Source organism: Engystomops pustulosus, chromosome 9, assembly GCF_040894005.1.
Source record: "Engystomops pustulosus chromosome 9, aEngPut4.maternal, whole genome shotgun sequence".
Taxonomy (NCBI): domain Eukaryota; kingdom Metazoa; phylum Chordata; class Amphibia; order Anura; family Leptodactylidae; genus Engystomops; species Engystomops pustulosus.
The window spans coordinates 99772761-99792434 of record NC_092419.1 but is presented as its reverse complement, the minus strand read 5'-3'; the positions used below and the strand labels follow the sequence as shown (position 1 = coordinate 99792434).

The window sequence follows — 19674 nt, the reverse complement described above, 5'->3', positions numbered from 1 at the left end:
TCTGTGATTGAATCCTCCTGTATATTTGACTCCCATCCCTGTTGTATCCAGTGCTTTTGACTCCCACCAGTGATGCAATGCTGTCCACCCTGGTTATGACCCATGTATATGTTCTGTGGCTACATACAACTCTATGGAAGGTATGGAGGGAAGACCTTGTGAAGTGGTCCTCCTCTATTCTATTAATTTGACTCCCCCCATAGTTTGTGATTTTCTGTGTGACCCCTGACCCTCAGTTCCAGCTTTGCTTTTCATGTACTGGTAAGTTGACCCATAGATGGGAGTCTATAGGCGGAACCTAAGTGCTGGGTTTCAAGTTTCCGTGGCAGTGATTGAAGTGACACAAGCGGTCCGGTTGCTATGGGGGCAGAGCGGAAGTGACGTCAGAATTTGTTGACAGCGGAGCCCGGAGGATGCCCTGTGAGCAGGAGGAGGAGGAGGATCGGCTGTGAGGACGGAGTGCTGCGGGAGCACCGAGCCCCGGGGGTGACTGCAGCCGCGGCGGGGGAGCCCTCGGTGCAGGGGGACCGGAAGCTGCGGCGCACCTTACTGTAAGGTGAGAACGCGTCCTCCGGTGCGGTATTATAACCGCAGGCAGCCGGGCTAGTGCTGGGGCGATACCTGACTAACATATGGCCAGGATGCGACATGGGGGGTTTATAGTGTACAGGAATTGGCGGACCACCAATATGGCCACTACCATGACTACCTGTCACCCAGCTCTCCCAGGGCACTGATAGTCAGATCATCCCCCAATCTTATATCACTGGAGAAATAAGGAGATTGTTTATTCAGAGGTCTCGGAAAGCTGGATGGCTACCAGTTCAATGTTAGTTCAATGTTGTCACTCAGCTTTCCCATGTTCCTGAATGTCAGGTCATTTTGCAGACATATAAATGCATCTCCCATTGTTGTCACTGGATAAGTAGGTGGATTGGTCATTCAGGAGTGTAGGAAAGCTCAGTGACATCCAAATTCCCCATTATTGCAGCGACCTCTAGGATTGTCACCCAACTTTCCTGGACTCCTGAGTGGCAGAACACATCTTATAGATGTATAAATATTACCCATTATCTTCACTGAATAAGGCGTATTAGTCATTCAGGGGTGTAGGAAAGTTGGGTGACATTCAATTTGTCCAACAGTTCAGCTACCTCAGAACTTGGCACTCATCTTTCCCAGGTAACAGAATGGTAGATTCACCTACAGATGTGATTGATCACTTCAATGACCTTGAAGGTTATCACCCAACTTTCCTGGGTTCCTGAGTGGTAAGGAACGTCGTAGGGGTATATGAATATATCTCCCACTGTTCTTGCTTGAAAAGGAGAATTATTTTTCATTCAGGTGTGTAGGAAAACTGGGTGACACTGAATTTTCTCACCATTTTAGTGACTGTTAAGGTCCTCACTCAACTTTTCTGTGTTCCTGAGTGGTGGGGCACATCTTACAGATGTATAAATATATCACCTATTGTTCTCACTGAACAAGGAGATGAACTGTTCATTCAGGAGTGTTGGGAAGTTGGGTGACTGCCAATTGTCAAACATTTTAGGTGCCTTAGAACGTCTCACTCATCTTTTCCAGATGTAGGAATGGCAGATTCACCAACAGATGTGATGAGGCATTATTGATTCACTGGATATCTAGACTGATTGATCTTTCAGGAGTGTGGGAAAGCTGGATAATGACCTCTGATCAAGTTGTATTCATTCTTATAGGAAGGGATTTATTAACAATATTTTATTTCACTCAGCCCTGGTTTTGTCACTCAGGAGTCTGGAAAAGCTGAGTTACCATCAAAGTATTTAGCCACATTAGAGGTTGACACCCAGCTTTCCCAAAATCCTGAATAGTTAGTTTGACTAGATGTACAGGAATGAATCCAACATGTAAGTTGGTGGTGGGGAAATCAGGTCTCCAGTACAGCCATTAGAGATCTTGCAAGGGGTCCACCTAACTTTCCTAGATGTCTGAATGGCAAACATCCCCTGAGGGGTATTGATGCATTCTCTTATAATGAGGTGGATTTGCCATTCAGGAGACTGAGAAATCGGAGTGACGGACAATGTTTGTGTAGCTTCTGCATTCTCAGTGGTTGTCACCCAGCTTTCCTAGGTTCCTGAGCAGTAAGCATGGCTCAGCAGGGATGCATTCCGCCTCTTCATATAACCATATGTAAAGAACCAGTAAGACATGATGGTAGTTTCATCCAAAAGTGTCATCCAACTTTCCTGACCGCCTGAAAGGTCAGAATGTCGACATGTTTTGAACGGATTAAGAGACCCCCGGGGAGCTGTAAAGAGGGCCCTATTGTTGTCACCCAGCTTTACCAGATGCAGATATCCTAAGAATTTAAGACAATTTCTATAATTGGATCATTTACATTCTTCTCATTCCTCGGATAATAGACTGGACACTCGCAGCATTGTCCCCCTCAGCTGCTGGGATCTGTGACTCTGGGCATGATGGGAGTTGTAGTTCCCCAACAGCTGTACAGTCCTGTATTGGCAAGTAAAAGGGCTGTCCAAAGTTCTGTCCTGTTGATCAATGAGGGGTCGATCACTGATCGATCAGGATAATGGGGGTCTTTACCCCTCATGAATGGAGCAGTGGGTCAAGCATACACCCTGCTTGAGCTGATGCTGCTGGACCCGTGTTCTGTGGGTCACCACTCGCTCCCCCCCCCCCCCCATAGTGTACCGGGATTGGTGTACAGTCTATTAACCCTTCACTTTCTTATTGTTAGGAAATTCTGGTTCTGTCTCTCAAAATCCCCCGAGGCTCCTCGGTTTTGTCTGTTCTGTAATCCCCTACAACACGAGAACGTCATGCAGGAAAGTCTCCCGGGCATGGACTGCAGGTCATGTGATAACCGGCGCCATTTCTTTATATCAGACGGTCCCATCCCCTATGATCCGGTTCATATATCACAATTTTCATGTACAGTGTAGTCAGTGTAAAATAACTTCTGGAATAGGGAATTATCCAGGTTATGGATCAAGAAAATCAGGGTCCCTTCCACTTTCATCATTACGTGATTGCTTGTAATACAGTCCCCTTATTTAACCCCTAGTAGACTGGACTGTGAGGTTAGGTCGTCCCCCTGCTTCCTGGTGATCTCTGAACAATTGCTCTGGTCCTGGGCATCTGCCCCACATAGCTGACATAATCCAGAGCGGGATCATATTGTACCAGTGACTCAGCGAGGAGATAATAGAGGCCGCCCCCAGTAAGCGCTTCCTAAATAACCTCCCCGAATTAGGAATCTTTATTGCGGTATAATTGCATAGCCAGTGTTATAGTGAGGAGATGCCCCTTAGACACAGGAGCTTACAGTCCAACTGTGGAGCATCTGATTTGTGGAGTCTGTGTTCACTTTTTATTTGTCCGTTGCATTGTGGGATCTCCTATGAACTCTGAGGAGGTGCCATGTGTCAGACCCCCAATGTTTACAGAGGTGACCTCTATAGAAAAATATTCCCATTACACCAAGAGTATCAGGTGTTAGAGCTTTGTGATCTGTTAGTTGTCACTCCAGGAACGGCCACCAGCTCTTGCGCCTTGTTCTGCCACGGACATGCACAATTTGCAGGCAGACTCCTCTGGCATCGACTCATCTGGCTTGAGAACACAGAATCGGATGTTCTGTTATCGGATAATATCTCTGGTCGGGATCGGACATGCTGATATCTGATAATATCTCTGGTCAGGATCGGACATGCTGATATCTGATAATATCTCTGGTCAGGATCGGACATGCTGATATCTGATAATATCTCCGGTCAGGATCGGACATGCTGATATCTGATAATATCTCTGCTCAGGATCGGACATGCCGATATCCGATAATATCTCTGCTCAGGATCGGACATGCTGATATCTGATAATATCTCTGGTCAGGATCGGACATGCTGATATCTGATAATATCTCAGGTCAGGATCGGACATGCCGATATCTGATAATATCTCCGGTCAGGATCGGACATGCTGATATCTGATAATATCTCTGTTCAGGATCGGACATGCTGATATCTGATAATATCTCAGGTCAGGATCGGACATGCTGATATCTGATAATATCTCTGCTCAGGATCGGACATGCTGATATCTGATAATATCTCTGCTCAGGATCGGACATGCTGATATCTGATAATATCTCAGGTCAGGATTGGACATGCTGATATCTGATAATATCTCTGCTCAGGATCGGACATGCTGATATCTGATAATATCTCTGCTCAGGATCGGACATGCTGATATCTGATAATATATCCGGTCAGGATCGGACATGCTGATATCTGATAATATCTCCGGTCAGGATCGGACATGCTGATATCTGATAATATCTCTGGTCAGGATCGGACATGCTGATATCTGATAATATCTCTGCTCAGGATCGGACATGCTGATATCTGATAATATATCCGGTCAGGATCGGACATGCTGATATCTGATAATATCACCGGTCAGGATCGGACATGCTGATATCTGATAATATCTCTGCTCAGGATCGGACATGCTGATATCTGATAATATCTCTGCTCAGGATCGGACATGCTGATATCTGATAATATCTCTGGTCAGGATCGGACATGCTGATATCTGATAATATCTCTGCTCAGGATCGGACATGCTGATATCTGATAATATCTCCGGTCAGGATCGGACATGCTGATATCTGATAATATCTCTGTTCAGGATCGGACATGCCGATATCTGATAATATCTCTGCTCAGGATCGGACATGCTGATATCTGATAATATCTCAGGTCAGGATCGGACATGCTGATATCTGATAATATCTCTGCTCAGGATCGGACATGCCGATATCCGATAATATCTCTGCTCAGGATCGGACATGCTGATATCTGATAATATCTCTGGTCAGGATCGGACATGCTGATATCTGATAATATCTCAGGTCAGGATCGGACATGCCGATATCTGATAATATCTCTGGTCAGGATCGGACATGCCGATATCTGATAATATCACCGGTCAGGATCGGACATGCTGATATCTGATAATATCTCCGGTCAGGATCGGACATGCTGATATCTTATAATATCTCTGCTCAGGATCGGACATGCTGATATCTGATAATATCTCCGGTCAGGATCGGACATGCTGATATCTGATAATATCTCTGCTCAGGATTGGACATGCTGATATCTGATAATATCTCAGGTCAGGATTGGACATGCTGATATCTGATAATATCTCAGGTCAGGATTGGACATGCTGATATCTGATAATATCTCTGCTCAGGATCGGACATGCTGATATCTGATAATATATCCGGTCAGGATCGGACATGCTGATATCTTATAATATCTCTGCTCAGGATCGGACATGCTGATATCTGATAATATCTCAGGTCAGGATCGGACATGCTGATATCTGATAATATCTCAGGTCAGGATCGGACATGCTGATATCTGATAATATCTCTGGTCAGGATCGGACATGCTGATATCTGATAATATCTCTGGTCAGGATCGAACATGCCGATATCTGATAATATATCCGGTCAGGATCGGACATGCTGATATCTTATAATATCTCTGCTCAGGATCGGACATGCTGATATCTGATAATATCTCAGGTCAGGATCGGACATGCTGATATCTGATAATATCTCTGCTCAGGATCGGACATGCTGATATCTGATAATATCTCTGGTCGGGATCGGACATGCTGATATCTGATAATATCTCTGCTCAGGATCGGACATGCCGATATCCGATAATATCTCTGGTCAGGATCGGACATGCTGATATCTGATAATATCTCTGGTCAGGATCGGACATGCTGATATCTGATAATATCTCAGGTCAGGATCGGACATGCCGATATCTGATAATATCTCTGGTCAGGATCGGACATGCCGATATCTGATAATATCACCGGTCAGGATTGGACATGCTGATATCTGATAATATCTCTGGTCAGGATTGGACATGCTGATATCTGATAATATCTCTGCTCAGGATCGGACATGCTGATATCTGATAATATATCCGGTCAGGATCGGACATGCTGATATCTTATAATATCTCTGCTCAGGATCGGACATGCTGATATCTGATAATATCTCAGGTCAGGATCGGACATGCTGATATCTGATAATATCTCTGCTCAGGATCGGACATGCTGATATCTGATAATATCTCTGGTCAGGATCGGACATGCCGATATCTGATAATATATCCGGTCAGGATCGGACATGCTGATATCTTATAATATCTCTGCTCAGGATCGGACATGCTGATATCTGATAATATCTCTGCTCAGGATCGGACATGCTGATATCTGATAATATATCCGGTCAGGATCGGACATGCTGATATCTTATAATATCTCTGCTCAGGATCGGACATGCTGATATCTGATAATATCTCTGGTCAGGATCGGACATGCCGATATCGGATAATATCTCTGGTCAGGATCGGACATGCCGATATCTGATAATATCACCGGTCAGGATCGTACATGCTGATATCTGATAATATCTCTGCTCAGGATCGGACATGCTGATATCTGATAATATCTCTGGTCAGGATCGGACATGCGGATATCTGATAATATCTCCGGTCAGGATCGGACATGCTGATATCTGATAATATCTCTGCTCAGGATCGGACATGCTGATATCTGATAATATCTCAGGTCAGGATCGGACATGCTGATATCTGATAATATCTCTGCTCAGGATCGGACATGCTGATATCTGATAATATATCCGGTCAGGATCGGACATGCTGATATCTGATAATATCTCTGCTCAGGATCGGACATGCTGATATCTGATAATATCTCCGGTCAGGATCGGACATGCTGATATCTGATAATATCTCAGGTCAGGATTGGACATGCTGATATCTGATAATATCTCTGGTCAGGATCGGACATGCCGATATCTGATAATATCTCTGCTCAGGATCGGACATGCTGATATCTGATAATATCTCTGCTCAGGATCGGACATGCTGATATCTGATAATATCTCTGGTCAGGATCGGACATGCTGATATCTGATAATATCTCTGCTCAGGATCGGACATGCTGATATCTGATAATATCTCTGCTCAGGATCGGACATGCTGATATCTGATAATATCTCTGGTCAGGATCGGACATGCTGATATCTGATAATATCTCTGTTCAGGATCAGACATGCCGATATCTGATAATATCTCTGCTCAGGATCGGACATGCTGATATCTGATAATATCTCTGCTCAGGATCGGACATGCTGATATCTGATAATATCTCTGCTCAGGATCGGACATGCTGATATCTGATAATATCTCTGGTCAGGATCGGACATGCTGATATCTGATAATATCTCTGCTCAGGATCGGACATGCTGATATCTGATAATATCTCTGCTCAGGATCGGACATGCTGATATCTGATAATATCTCTGGTCAGGATCGGACATGCTGATATCTGATAATATCTCTGTTCAGGATCAGACATGCCGATATCTGATAATATCTCTGCTCAGGATCGGACATGCTGATATCTGATAATATCTCTGCTCAGGATCGGACATGCTGATATCTGATAATATCTCTGCTCAGAATCGGACATGCCGATATCCGATAATATCTCTGCTCAGGATCGGACATGCTGATATCTGATAATATCTCAGGTCAGGATCGGACATGCTGATATCTGATAATATCTCCGGTCAGGATCGGACATGCTGATATCTGATAATATCTCTGGTCAGGATCGGACATGCTGATATCTGATAATATCTCTGCTCAGGATCGGACATGCTGATATCTGATAATATCTCTGGTCGGGATCGGACATGCTGATATCTGATAATATCTCTGCTCAGGATCGGACATGCCGATATCCGATAATATCTCTGGTCAGGATCGGACATGCTGATATCTGATAATATCTCTGGTCAGGATCGGACATGCTGATATCTGATAATATCTCAGGTCAGGATCGGACATGCCGATATCTGATAATATCTCTGGTCAGGATCGGACATGCCGATATCTGATAATATCACCGGTCAGGATTGGACATGCTGATATCTGATAATATCTCTGGTCAGGATTGGACATGCTGATATCTGATAATATCTCTGCTCAGGATCGGACATGCTGATATCTGATAATATATCCGGTCAGGATCGGACATGCTGATATCTTATAATATCTCTGCTCAGGATCGGACATGCTGATATCTGATAATATCTCCGGTCAGGATCGGACATGCTGATATCTGATAATATCTCTGCTCAGGATCGGACATGCTGATATCTGATAATATCTCAGGTCAGGATCGGACATGCTGATATCTGATAATATCTCTGCTCAGGATCGGACATGCTGATATCTGATAATATCTCTGCTCAGGATCGGACATGCTGATATCTGATAATATCTCTGCTCAGGATCGGACATGCTGATATCTGATAATATCTCTGGTCAGGATCGGACATGCTGATATCTGATAATATCTCTGTTCAGGATCAGACATGCCGATATCTGATAATATCTCTGCTCAGGATCGGACATGCTGATATCTGATAATATCTCTGCTCAGGATCGGACATGCTGATATCTGATAATATCTCTGCTCAGAATCGGACATGCCGATATCCGATAATATCTCTGCTCAGGATCGGACATGCTGATATCTGATAATATCTCAGGTCAGGATCGGACATGCTGATATCTGATAATATCTCCGGTCAGGATCGGACATGCTGATATCTGATAATATCTCTGGTCAGGATCAGACATGCTGATATCTGATAATATCTCTGCTCAGGATCGGACATGCTGATATCTGATAATATCTCTGGTCGGGATCGGACATGCTGATATCTGATAATATCTCTGCTCAGGATCGGACATGCCGATATCCGATAATATCTCTGGTCAGGATCGGACATGCTGATATCTGATAATATCTCTGGTCAGGATCGGACATGCTGATATCTGATAATATCTCAGGTCAGGATCGGACATGCCGATATCTGATAATATCTCTGGTCAGGATCGGACATGCCGATATCTGATAATATCACCGGTCAGGATTGGACATGCTGATATCTGATAATATCTCTGGTCAGGATTGGACATGCTGATATCTGATAATATCTCTGCTCAGGATCGGACATGCTGATATCTGATAATATATCCGGTCAGGATCGGACATGCTGATATCTTATAATATCTCTGCTCAGGATCGGACATGCTGATATCTGATAATATCTCAGGTCAGGATCGGACATGCTGATATCTGATAATATCTCTGCTCAGGATCGGACATGCTGATATCTGATAATATCTCTGGTCAGGATCGGACATGCCGATATCTGATAATATATCCGGTCAGGATCGGACATGCTGATATCTTATAATATCTCTGCTCAGGATCGGACATGCTGATATCTGATAATATCTCTGCTCAGGATCGGACATGCTGATATCTGATAATATATCCGGTCAGGATCGGACATGCTGATATCTTATAATATCTCTGCTCAGGATCGGACATGCTGATATCTGATAATATCTCTGGTCAGGATCGGACATGCCGATATCGGATAATATCTCTGGTCAGGATCGGACATGCCGATATCTGATAATATCACCGGTCAGGATCGGACATGCTGATATCTGATAATATCTCTGCTCAGGATCGGACATGCTGATATCTGATAATATCTCTGGTCAGGATCGGACATGCGGATATCTGATAATATCTCCGGTCAGGATCGGACATGCTGATATCTGATAATATCTCTGCTCAGGATCGGACATGCTGATATCTGATAATATCTCAGGTCAGGATCGGACATGCTGATATCTGATAATATCTCTGCTCAGGATCGGACATGCTGATATCTGATAATATCTCTGCTCAGGATCGGACATGCTGATATCTGATAATATCTCTGCTCAGGATCGGACATGCTGATATCTGATAATATCTCTGGTCAGGATCGGACATGCTGATATCTGATAATATCTCTGTTCAGGATCAGACATGCCGATATCTGATAATATCTCTGCTCAGGATCGGACATGCTGATATCTGATAATATCTCTGCTCAGGATCGGACATGCTGATATCTGATAATATCTCTGCTCAGAATCGGACATGCCGATATCCGATAATATCTCTGCTCAGGATCGGACATGCTGATATCTGATAATATCTCAGGTCAGGATCGGACATGCTGATATCTGATAATATCTCCGGTCAGGATCGGACATGCTGATATCTGATAATATCTCTGGTCAGGATCGGACATGCTGATATCTGATAATATCTCTGCTCAGGATCGGACATGCTGATATCTGATAATATCTCTGGTCAGGATCGGACATGCCGATATCTGATAATATCTCTGGTCAGGATCGGACATGCCGATATCTGATAATATCACCGGTCAGGATCGGACATGCTGATATCTGATAATATCTCCGGTCAGGATCGGACATGCTGATATCTTATAATATCTCTGCTCAGGATCGGACATGCTGATATCTGATAATATCTCCGGTCAGGATCGGACATGCTGATATCTGATAATATCTCTGCTCAGGATTGGACATGCTGATATCTGATAATATCTCAGGTCAGGATTGGACATGCTGATATCTGATAATATCTCTGCTCAGGATCGGACATGCTGATATCTGATAATATCTCTGGTCAGGATCGGACATGCCGATATCTGATAATATATCCGGTCAGGATCGGACATGCTGATATCTTATAATATCTCTGCTCAGGATCGGACATGCTGATATCTGATAATATCTCAGGTCAGGATCTGACATGCTGATATCTGATAATATCTCTGCTCAGGATCGGACATGCTGATATCTGATAATATCTCTGGTCAGGATCGGACATGCCGATATCTGATAATATATCCGGTCAGGATCGGACATGCTGATATCTTATAATATCTCTGCTCAGGATCGGACATGCTGATATCTGATAATATCTCCGGTCAGGATCGGACATGCTGATATCTGATAATATCTCTGCTCAGGATCGGACATGCTGATATCTGATAATATATCCGGTCAGGATCGGACATGCTGATATCTTATAATATCTCTGCTCAGGATCGGACATGCTGATATCTGATAATATCTCTGGTCAGGATCGGACATGCTGATATCTGATAATATCTCTGCTCAGGATTGGACATGCTGATATCTGATAATATCTCAGGTCAGGATTGGACATGCTGATATCTGATAATATCTCTGCTCAGGATCGGACATGCTGATATCTGATAATATCTCTGGTCAGGATCGGACATGCCGATATCTGATAATATATCCGGTCAGGATCGGACATGCTGATATCTTATAATATCTCTGCTCAGGATCGGACATGCTGATATCTGATAATATCTCAGGTCAGGATCGGACATGCTGATATCTGATAATATCTCTGCTCAGGATCGGACATGCTGATATCTGATAATATCTCCGGTCAGGATCGGACATGCCGATATCTGATAATATATCCGGTCAGGATCGGACATGCTGATATCTTATAATATCTCTGCTCAGGATCGGACATGCTGATATCTGATAATATCTCCGGTCAGGATCGGACATGCTGATATCTGATAATATCTCTGCTCAGGATCGGACATGCTGATATCTGATAATATATCCGGTCAGGATCGGACATGCTGATATCTTATAATATCTCTGCTCAGGATCGGACATGCTGATATCTGATAATATCTCCGGTCAGGATCGGACATGCTGATATCTGATAATATCTCTGCTCAGGATCGGACATGCTGATATCTGATAATATATCCGGTCAGGATCGGACATGCTGATATCTTATAATATCTCTGCTCAGGATCGGACATGCTGATATCTGATAATATCTCTTGTCAGGATCGGACATGCCGATATCGGATAATATCTCTGGTCAGGATCGGACATGCCGATATCTGATAATATCACCGGTCAGGATCGGACATGCTGATATCTGATAATATCTCTGCTCAGGATCGGACATGCTGATATCTTATAATATCTCTGCTCAGGATCGGACATGCTGATATCTGATAATATCTCTGGTCAGGATCGGACATGCTGATATCTGATAATATCTCTGCTCAGGATCGGACATGCTGATATCTGATAATATCTCTGGTCAGGATCGGACATGCCGATATCTGATAATATCACCGGTCAGGATCGGACATGCTGATATCTGATAATATCTCCGGTCAGGATCGGACATGCTGATATCTTATAATATCTCTGCTCAGGATCGGACATGCTGATATCTGATAATATCTCCGGTCAGGATCGGACATGCTGATATCTGATAATATCTCTGCTCAGGATTGGACATGCTGATATCTGATAATATCTCAGGTCAGGATTGGACATGCTGATATCTGATAATATCTCTGCTCAGGATCGGACATGCTGATATCTGATAATATCTCTGGTCAGGATCGGACATGCCGATATCTGATAATATATCCGGTCAGGATCGGACATGCTGATATCTTATAATATCTCTGCTCAGGATCGGACATGCTGATATCTGATAATATCTCAGGTCAGGATCGGACATGCTGATATCTGATAATATCTCTGCTCAGGATCGGACATGCTGATATCTGATAATATCTCTGGTCAGGATCGGACATGCCGATATCTGATAATATATCCGGTCAGGATCGGACATGCTGATATCTTATAATATCTCTGCTCAGGATCGGACATGCTGATATCTGATAATATCTCCGGTCAGGATCGGACATGCTGATATCTGATAATATCTCTGCTCAGGATCGGACATGCCGATATCTGATAATATCACCGGTCAGGATAGGACATGCTGATATCTGATAATATCTCTGCTCAGGATCGGACATGCCGATATCTGATAATATCACCGGTCAGGATAGGACATGCTGATATCTGATAATATCTCTGCTCAGGATCGGACATGCTGATATCTGATAATATCTCTGCTCAGGATTGGACATGCTGATATCTGATAATATCTCAGGTCAGGATTGGACATGCTGATATCTGATAATATCTCTGGTCAGGATCGGACATGCTGATATCTGATAATATCTCTGGTCAGGATCGGACATGCCGATATCTGATAATATCTCCGGTCAGGATCGGACATGCTGATATCTTATAATATCTCTGCTCAGGATCGGACATGCTGATATCTGATAATATCTCTGCTCAGGATCGGACATGCTGATATCTGATAATATCTCTGGTCAGGATCGGACATGCCGATATCGGATAATATCTCTGGTCAGGATCGGACATGCCGATATCTGATAATATCTCTGCTCAGGATCGGACATGCTGATATCTGATAATATCTCCGGTCAGGATCGGACATGCTGATATCTTATAATATCTCTGCTCAGGATCGGACATGCCGATATCTGATAATATATCCGGTCAGGATCGGACATGCTGATATCTTATAATATCTCTGCTCAGGATCGGACATGCTGATATCTGATAATATCTCCGGTCAGGATCGGACATGCTGATATCTGATAATATCTCTGCTCAGGATCGGACATGCTGATATCTGATAATATCTCTGCTCAGGATCGGACATGCTGATATCTGATAATATCTCTGGTCAGGATCGGACATGCTGATATCTGATAATATCTCTGCTCAGGACTGGACATGCTGATATCTGATAATATCTCTGCTCAGGATCGGACATGCTGATATCTGATAATATCTCTGGTCAGGATCGGACATGCCGATATCGGATAATATCTCTGGTCAGGATCGGACATGCCGATATCTGATAATATCTCTGCTCAGGATCGGACATGCTGATATCTGATAATATCTCCGGTCAGGATCGGACATGCTGATATCTTATAATATCTCTGCTCAGGATCGGACATGCCGATATCTGATAATATATCCGGTCAGGATCGGACATGCTGATATCTTATAATATCTCTGCTCAGGATCGGACATGCTGATATCTGATAATATCTCCGGTCAGGATCGGACATGCTGATATCTGATAATATCTCTGCTCAGGATCGGACATGCTGATATCTGATAATATCTCTGCTCAGGATCGGACATGCTGATATCTGATAATATCTCTGGTCAGGATCGGACATGCTGATATCTGATAATATCTCTGCTCAGGACTGGACATGCTGATATCTGATAATATCTCTGGTCAGGATCGGACATGCTGGTATCTGATAATATCTCTGGTCAGGATTGGACATGCTGATATCTGATAATATCACCGGTCAGGATCGGACATGCTGATAAGAGTCCGAAAAAGCACAAGAATCGTCCATATTGAATTTCATATTGGATCCTTTGATTCTTTGACATCTGCCATAGGGGAGAATAGGACCCCTTCCCCATACACATAAGATGTCCTATATCTTATACCCATGTTATAGCATAAAGACGCCATAGCGGTCACTACCATTGGTTCTTTTTTTTTTTCCCTCCTGCAGAGCTGTACTTCAATGTCCCAGAAGAGCTAACCTCGGAGGAGGGCATCATCTTCCTGGTGCCCACTTTATCCAGCTAGTTCCCTCTTACAGAGACAAACCAAGATGGCGACAGATAGCCCCGAATCTCTCATGACCATCTGCACTGACTTCTGCCTCCGCAACCTAAAGGGGACCCTCTGCTACCTCTTAGACAATGAGATCCTCCGCCTACATCCCGATATCTTCCTGCCCAGCGAGATCTGCGACCGACTAGTGAACGAGTAAGTGACTGTCGGCGACGTACGGGTCAGATTATGGCTATGGCGCTATGCTTAACCCTTTATAACCCTTTCTGTTATCAGGTACATCGAGCTGGTGAACGCAGACAGCGGTTTTGAGCCCCACGAGAGTTTCTTCACGTTGTTCTCGGAGCCGCAGAGCACACGGCTCACCCGCCTGCATCTAAGGGAGGACATTGTCCAAGACCAAGATCTGGAAGCCATCGCTAAACAAGTGAGCGTAGCCCTATCTGTGCCCTGCTCTTGTCTTGGCAGGGGACAAAGGCCTAAGATAAGATCGCCCTGTTAGCATTTACTTCTTCCCATGGATTCAGAGACAGGACACTGTTTCTATCACACGGCAATGTGATCCGCTGGCAGACAGATTGGTTTCCCTTCCGCCTGTGTGGGAGAAGCATCTGATCCGAGCGTAATCTGTGCGCTTGTTATAGGATAACCCGCCTCAGTTTTTCTTGTAGCTTTGCATATTAATGCTGGTGTCATTGAGAACTGTAACTTAAGGTTAGTGAGGTTGCAGGTGTTTTGTTTCCGTGCTCTCCCATTGACTTAAATGAATAATACATATGGGGTTACTTCTTCCCTGGAATGCACACCCCATTACTAGTGGGGTGTATATCCATATGTGGGTGTTCAGAACATTAAGACAGATCTGGCAAGCTCTGTGCAGCGCTGCGGAATGTGTGTGCGCTATAAAAATAATTATAATTATTAGGAATATGCTCACAAAACTGTCCCATAAAAGACTTGCACATGTTTAAGGAATTGGTCATGAAGTGTGGACCCCTGAGTATTGTGAGCATGCTCTGGTTCCCCCTATTCCAGTTGGCCATATACATTAGATTCCACTCAATCCAGATAACTATCTCTCCCAATCCTTAAAGGAAATCCACCACTCGAAAAATATCTCACCTCCGCTCCTCTTCATATTGATCCTGCCGGGATCACCTAGAAAAGAAAGTTATAATTAGCTTGGAGCGGGGGGGACAAGATGTCCGGCACCATGCTGTTAATTATGCTTGGAGCAGGGGGGGGGGTGAGGTGCTGTCACGCAATAGGCGTGAATTTACTCCCCTCTGTGACGTCACCCCCCCCCCTTCTCCTCTATAGAAAAGAGACTTATAATTAGCAGCCCGGATCGCGGGGGCGAGAAGTCCGGCGCTCCAGGCTGCTAAATATAAGTCTAGGTGATCCTGGCGTGTCAAGACTAGTGGCGGACTGCACCGGTATAAAGAGGAGCAGGGGGTGAGTATTTGTACGTTTTTTTTTTGTTTTTCAAGTGGTTGATTTCCTTTAGTATACATGTGTATGTGGAAAGAGGGACTATATAAATTCCAGTCACTTTTGATCAAAGATTGATCCTTCTCTACCCTGACAAAATCGGATATTGTAGGGTAGGTCTAAAATACAGCAAATATGTTTGCTGTCTTCCTGAATTACAGTCCTGGCACCATAGCAGCTTGCACTCTAGCATGGTGCTCATTTTCCCCATAAAGGGTTACAGTCGTTTGCAGGGCTGATCAGTCGGTGGTTGGTCGCGTGTCCGTCAGCAATGACGTTAGTGGGTCCCCCAGGTTATAAGCAAAGTTCATCAAAAGGTTGGACAACCCATTTAAAGGGGTTGAACAGAAATTACTGTTGATGGCCTATCCTCAGGGATGTCTGGGCCCCACACTGAGGCAGCTGACTTGGTGCCCTCACTGCAGCCATGGCTTCTATTGAATACTGCTTATATTTCTTTCCATAGGACCTGGTAGAACTGTACCTTACAAACTGTGAGAGGCTCACGGCCAAGAGTCTACAGACACTGGCGAATTTCAAGTCCACCCTCGTGTCCCTAAGCCTCTTTGGTTGTAGCAACATCTTCTTTGAAGAGGAGCACCTAGGCCGCTATGATGATACTGACTGTCTGGTCAACCCCACCCGTCAGATACTATCCCGGGATTTCACTTTCCAAGGTTTCCAGCATCTACGCTTTCTAAATCTGGGATGCATCACTAAAGGAGTGGATGTAGAGATGATGCTGCGCCCCTTGACGTGTCTAAAAGCCCTAAATCTGTCAGGAATTCAGATGAATGACATAAGCTTTCTGACACAGTGGAAGGACACGCTGGTGTCTCTAGTCTTGTACAACATGGACCTATCTGAGGATCATATCCAAATCATTGTGCAGCTGCAGAAACTCAGGTAAGATTTTTCTATCTTGGTTTGAAGGGGTTCTCCAGGTTTCCATACAACAAGTGACATATCCAGAAAACCCCTTTGATCGTAGATGTACCAGTTGAAAACAGCAGCATTTTGGGCCTTGTCCTGCAATCCAGTCCTGTCCCAATTTACAAGCAATGTTGCAGAAAGATGGAGGCTGTACTATATGTGCTACTTATTTTACAGGGAGAGGCAGGAAAAGGTAGTATCTGTACTTTATCTATAATTTACAGGAAGAGACTGGGAGCTGTACAAAATGTACCTAAGCATTTGCAATAGAGACAGGAGGCAACGCTATCTGTGCCTATATCATTTATTTGGAGAGACTGGGAGCAACACGTGCCTAAAGCTTTTATAGTCCTACATATTTTACAAAGAGAGACAGGAGGCAGCACTATCTGTGCCTTTATTATTCACAACTCTTATCTGAGATGACCTCATATACAGGGAAAGACTAGGATACAGATCTATCTGAACCCGGCCCATCCTATATTTCACAGAGACAGGGTTAATACTATTCTTCTCCTGGACAGATACGGCAGGGGTCAGCTCCACATCATGGAAACTTCTTACTTTTCCACCGTGAGAGATTTTCCAAAGTGTAAAGCAATATTTACAGTTTCTCCTGTCTCCCATTTCTCAGATGGTCACATGTGATTGTAACTTCCTTTCCGTAGGCATCTGGATATTTCCCGGGATAGATTATCAAGTTACTACAAGTTCAAACTTACCCGAAAGGTGCTGAGCCTATTTGTGCAGAACCTGGAAGACTTGGTCTCCTTGGACATCTCTGGTCATATGATGCTGGAGAACTGCGCCATGTCCAAGATGGATGATGAGCTGGGCCCTCCCAGGTAAGACATAAACAGATGAGTCTTCAAGGGATATCCTATAGTTTACAGCCCCAAGCACATTAGGCTACATTTACACGAATGTATGGGGGGGGGACGTGTAAACTGCTGCAAATTTGTGGCCGCATATACGTTCTCCACAGTTGACTATGTCGTCCGGGCTCGGTACAGTGAGCACAACGTGTACTCACCGTGCCGTGGCCGCAAAAAAGATAGAGCCTGCTCTATCTTTTGGCCATAAGCACGCCGTGCGGCACTATTTTCTATGGAGAGGGTAGGGGTGAGCATCGCTAACTTCTCCTCTCTTGCACGCCTGACGTGTGCCCTCCCGGGCGTAGCCATGTAGGCACAGGATGTATGCCCGCCGTACCGTAGTACCGTACAGGCGCTGCGGAGAGGAGCAGGGGATGAGCGCTGCTCACCCCCGCCCCTCTCCATAGGAAGATACAGCACACGTTGCCGTATCACGGGAAAAGATAGGACATGTCCTATTTTTTCCCGGGCTACGGAGCAGTACGGTGCCGCACGTGAGCCCATAGAAGTGTATGGGGGACGTATATCGGCCGTATATACATCCCCCATACATGTGTGTGAATGTAGCCTAAGTCTGTATCGGCCAATGACCGCAGGATCTACTTCCTTTCAGATATGTATGGGGCCACCTGACTCTCCTCTGATGGCAGATACCTGTGGATATGAGGATTGTGTATGAGCAACTATTCTAACAACTATGTAATTTGTGAAGTCTAAAACTGATGTCCTACCCTAAGAATCCCCTTTGTTTTGTTTTTTCTTTTTTTCATGCAGCACGGACCCCAGTAAGAGCAGTATCATTCCCTTCCGGCTACTGAAGAGACCACTACAGTTCCTCGGCCTTTTTGAAACCTCTCTCTGCCGCCTAATGCACATCCCAGCCTACAAGGTAAAGTCTACCTCCCCTGCACTCAAGGCATTGCATTGATGAGAAAGTTGCACACAGCCATAGATTTCTCCTGCAGTGTCCAGCGTGTGGTATGACATAACAAGGGATAGTTACAGTAATTGCCCTAGTAGGCCAATATAATAAAGTATTTATTAGATGAAATCCACGTGTATACTCATCATTAACCACATGCATAACAATCTATATCCACAACCTGAAAGATCCTTTTCCCCCAGTCTAAGGAAAGGGGTTTGTGGCAGGAGTAATTTGATTCGGTGGCCCAGGAGGGTGAGGGGATTGGGGGCGGGGGTCTGTAGGTAGGGTCAGGTTAATATGGAGCGTGCATGAGTGACTGATCAGAAGACATCTGTACAGGGGTGGCTGCTGACATTATGTATCTTACTTTGTATAGAAATTTTATGTGTCTTTATGACTAAAGGGGTTTGCCAACTGTGTAGAAACCCTTTAAGAATCTACTTAAAATGGACCAAATTTTTTAACCATACTTGCATAAATCTGTATTAGGGTGTTCTATGAGGAATAACACCATGCTGGTGGCTGGAGACCAGCTGCTACGATGTCTCCCATACACAGCACCTAGAAAGTAAAGGATAATCTGCTCCATACCTCTCCGTCACTCACTCAGGAGCATCGGCCAGTCATGTAGGATATTATAGAGAATTACCGACCTCTACAGACATGAATAAAGAACTTTACTTAATATTCACTCTGTCTGTACCTGTATCGCTGCTCTCCGCTCCCCCTCCCCTCTCTGTAGACTTCTATGTAATCTGACCCTTCTGAGTGTCTATTGATCTTGCATGACTGATTCCCAGTTGCTTAGGTTTATTGTACTATTGACTTGTGCAAAGTTTGTTAAAAAGTCAGTGGGAA

General features: G+C 44.3%; 1 protein-coding gene across 2 annotated transcripts in view; it reads left to right on the top strand.

Moving 5' to 3' along the window:
* Window positions 1-371: 371 nt before the first annotated feature.
* ZER1 (zyg-11 related cell cycle regulator) overlaps window positions 372-19674 on the top strand; it is a 32972-nt gene continuing 13669 nt past the window's right edge. The window contains exons 1-6 of one of the 2 annotated variants that reach the window (XM_072124613.1): window positions 372-551; window positions 14618-14787; window positions 14869-15019; window positions 16550-16989; window positions 17685-17861; window positions 18666-18780. In XM_072124613.1, the coding sequence (XP_071980714.1) occupies window positions 14630-14787; window positions 14869-15019; window positions 16550-16989; window positions 17685-17861; window positions 18666-18780 (1041 nt within the window). In that variant the 5' untranslated portion in view covers window positions 372-551; window positions 14618-14629. Of the gene's footprint in view, window positions 557-14527; window positions 14788-14868; window positions 15020-16549; window positions 16990-17684; window positions 17862-18665; window positions 18781-19674 lie in introns of both variants that reach the window. The other variant, XM_072124612.1, reaches the window with a different exon arrangement.